The sequence below is a fragment of the Stegastes partitus genome, unplaced genomic scaffold, assembly GCF_000690725.1.
Source record: "Stegastes partitus isolate 25-593 unplaced genomic scaffold, Stegastes_partitus-1.0.2 Scaffold1790, whole genome shotgun sequence".
NCBI lineage: Eukaryota > Metazoa > Chordata > Actinopteri > Pomacentridae > Stegastes > Stegastes partitus.
In genome coordinates, this window is record NW_007579521.1 from 183,172 (window position 1) to 186,585 (window position 3,414).

The following is a 3,414-nucleotide window of genomic DNA, read 5'->3' on the forward strand; positions in this document are numbered from 1 at the left end:
CCATCAGATGTAGAAAGATGTTCCACCATCAGATGTAGAAAGATGTTCCACCATCAGCTGAATGTATCTCCACCATCTGGCTCCTCTGGTCTCTGGTTCTGATCCATGCTGCATGTATATATTGGTCCAGTAGGTTGGGTTTTCCTCTCAGTCTCTCGATCCATCGCTTAGTTCATAACATGATGAAACCACACGTCACAGACGATGCGTTCAGTGACCGTTTGGAATTCAATGATTCTTTCTGTATTTACAGTTTCTGGCTGATAAATAAATCATTCTGGAGATATTTAAAGAGAACTGGTTTGCTGAGGGGTTCAGAGGGTTAAACAACATTTTCTTTTGCTCACTTTTATAAATGACTCAGGTGTCTGTGGCCCCGCCCCCTCACCTCGTTGTCCCGGTGATGAAGATAATGGTGAGGACGAACCAGAACATGTAGCTGAAGATGATCACCTTCATCATGTCCAGATAAGACCTGAAGACACAGAGAGGTGAGAGACGTACAGGTGGGAAGGTGGGAAGGTGGGAAGGTGGGCGGGATTTACCTGCACAGCATGAAGTCAGGCACCGTGCTGAGACGGAGCCGTCTGATTGGATCACAGATCTGTGCCTCGTCTTCGTCCAGCTCGCTATTGTCTCCTGCGAGCACCTGAACCGTCGGCTGAAGCTCCTCCTCAAACACCTGCAGCTGTAGCGACGCCCCGAGGAGCAGCAGGAAGTCATCTGCACAGACACACAGGTGTTCTCAGGTTAACGCCCGGTTTACATCCAGCGTACGTAGAAAACGGGGAGAAACTGCTTCGAGGTTAACATTATGATGACGAGGAAGATGAGGGTCTTACAGAGGAGGAAGAGTGGGTTTGGAGGTGTCAGGTGATCAGGTAAGAAGAGCCACTTGACCACGTTGGAGTCGACGTTGGAGGACAAACGTCTCCACGGATAATCTGAAACATAACAAACCTGATGCTGCAGCTTCACCAAAACATACACGATCAACTGAAGGACCTTCTGAGTTTGAGCCAACAGGGACTGAAAGCAGGGAAAACTGTTAGCATAGCTTAGCACAAACACTGGACGCAGAGAGGAAACTGTTAGCTTAGCCTAGCACAAACACTGGACGCAGAGAGGAAACTGTTAGCTTAGCTTAGCNAATGTGAGTGTGCTTGGTTGTCTGTCTCTAAGTGTAGCCCTGTGATAGACTGGTTACCTGTCCAGGTGAACCTGCCTTCACCCTGAGTCAGCTGGGACAGACTGGTTACCTGTCCAGGTACTGAGGTGTTCAGATGATGGACGGATGTTTAATTTTTATCTTGTGTCTCCACATACTGGAGATATTTCTTTCGTTTCCAGTGTCTTACTGTCTCTTCAGCAGGTCCATGGACGTCTTCTCCACCTCCAGTCTCGCTCGGACAGCTTTCACCGTGGACGCCTCGAAGAGCTCCGCCCCTCTGCAGCACACACCCGCGTTAGCATCACGCGACCCTGTGCGTGTCAGTGAGTGTGTGTTGCTGACTGTACCTGGAGGCCAGCAGTTGTGTGTTTTGCAGGTCCAGCACCACATACAGGAAGTAGTGACTCCTGAAGACTCTCCTCTGCAGCAGGAGGAAGCAGAAACAGACGCCGTCCCAGATGATGCCGGCCTCGTCGCTCGGCAGCTCGCACTGTTTACTGCTCTGCTGCTCCGCTGCAGACAACACACAGGTGAGCAGTGACACCTGGACAGACACATCCTGCATCTCCACACTGCTGCTACCTGGAGGCCTGACTTAGGTGTCTCGTCAGGGCCGTTTCCATTCATCACGTTGTAGAGAATAACAAGACCTGCTCTTTGTCAAAGTCTGGACATCAGTGCCTCAAAGTGTCAAAAGTCCTGATATTAATGCAGTAAAATGTCCAACACCTGGATTTAACAAAGCAAAACATTAACCAGGAAACATCTGGCAAACAAAAGCTGCTCTCAGGAAATGTTTCAACTGGTCGGTCGATTCTCTCATGTTTCATGTTTCAGGCCTCAAGCTGCTCAGCTCAGCGTTCAGCCGACTCACAGACAGACAGACAGACAGACAGACAGACAGACAGACAGACAGACAGGCTACGTACGTCTGGTGTATCCCTTGATGGTGCAGGCCAAACTGAAGAGCTGAATCAACCAACAGTGATTCAACACCAACGACTTGATGAAACCACAGGCCAGGATCTGACAGGTAGAGACAGACATGTGGAAGACAGGCAGGTGAGACAGAGACAGGTAGAGACAGACAGGTAGGTGGAGATGGTCCTCACCGACAGAACGTTCTTCATGGTGATGACGAACACGTTGTAGCCGATCAGACAGTCCCAGTAGAGCAGGATGGAGCGCGGCGGCTTGAGCAGCAGGTCTCCTCCCACCAGCAGGAAGTAGAAGCAGGCCACCAGGTATCCCATACAGAAGATGCTGATCCTGGAACAGAGGAGCCCCGTCAGCCCCGCCCACATCCATCCACCTGCTTCCTCTTTCAGTCACACTGTCTGGTGGGTTTATCTCAAAATTCCAAATCTCACGTTTTTGTAGAAGGTCGCAACCATTTCACATTTTATCAAACGCATTTCAGAACCCACAGATCTGACAGGCTCATCTTAAATCTGCCACAACACTTATCTGCATTATCTTTTAGCTCATTGTACGTTTAGCTTACATAGTTTTTAGTTTGCACGTTTTTCAGCTGTGTGTGTTTTTTTAAACGAGGGTTTGAGAGAAACGCCGTTTCAGTTCTCTGTGTGTAGACGTGTAGCAGAACGGACGACAAAGTAACTTCTACTGGACTTAATTTAACCGGCATTAATCCTGGCTTCAGTCTGGTTTAATCCCGACTTTCAGTTTCAGCTTTGAGGTTTCGTCAACACTTTCGTGGCGTTGAGTTCATGTTGTCCAAGTTTGCAGACTGCTTTGAGTCAACAGGTTGAGATATTTTACAGGCTTTTCACAACAACTTTGAATCTTTGACTTGATCCTTAATTTCCAGGTTAAACTCTCTGAACTCTCAAGGTTCACAGTGTTTTCTGCTTCTGTCTCATGTTTCTTCTCTGAGCTTCATGTTTGTCTGCAGCATAAAGTCCTGCACCTCTGAGGAACCAGAACATGAAGGAGGAGACAGAACTCAGAGACGTCTTCTGTCAGCAGGACTCAGAACCATGGAGACCAGAGAGAAGGAACTTTTATTTTACTAAAATATAAAAACCTGCAGCCATCATGTCCAACATGTTTCCAGATGTGAAACCCTGAAGCTAATGTGGTCTCCTCATCCTGCAGATGTTGAACCATCTCCATGTTCTAGCCTCTACAGACGTTTCCTCTCTGCTCTGCTCATCAGCCATAGAAAGATGTTCCACCATCAGTAGAAAGATGTTCCACCATCAGATGTAGAAAGATGTTCC

At 48.1% G+C, this 3,414-nt stretch overlaps 1 protein-coding gene across 1 annotated transcript in view; it reads right to left on the minus strand.

The window, feature by feature from the left end:
* Positions 1-3,414, minus strand: part of LOC103372617 (piezo-type mechanosensitive ion channel component 2-like) — a 29,625-nt gene that overhangs the window by 21,243 nt on the left and 4,968 nt on the right. Inside the window, exons 12-15 of the mRNA XM_008302301.1 lie at positions 2,284-2,492; positions 2,101-2,197; positions 1,519-1,684; positions 1,359-1,448 (exon numbers count right to left, since the gene is read on the minus strand). Coding sequence (XP_008300523.1) covers positions 1,359-1,448; positions 1,519-1,684; positions 2,101-2,197; positions 2,284-2,492 — 562 coding nt within the window. The remainder of the gene's footprint in view (positions 1-1,358; positions 1,449-1,518; positions 1,685-2,100; positions 2,198-2,283; positions 2,493-3,414) is intronic.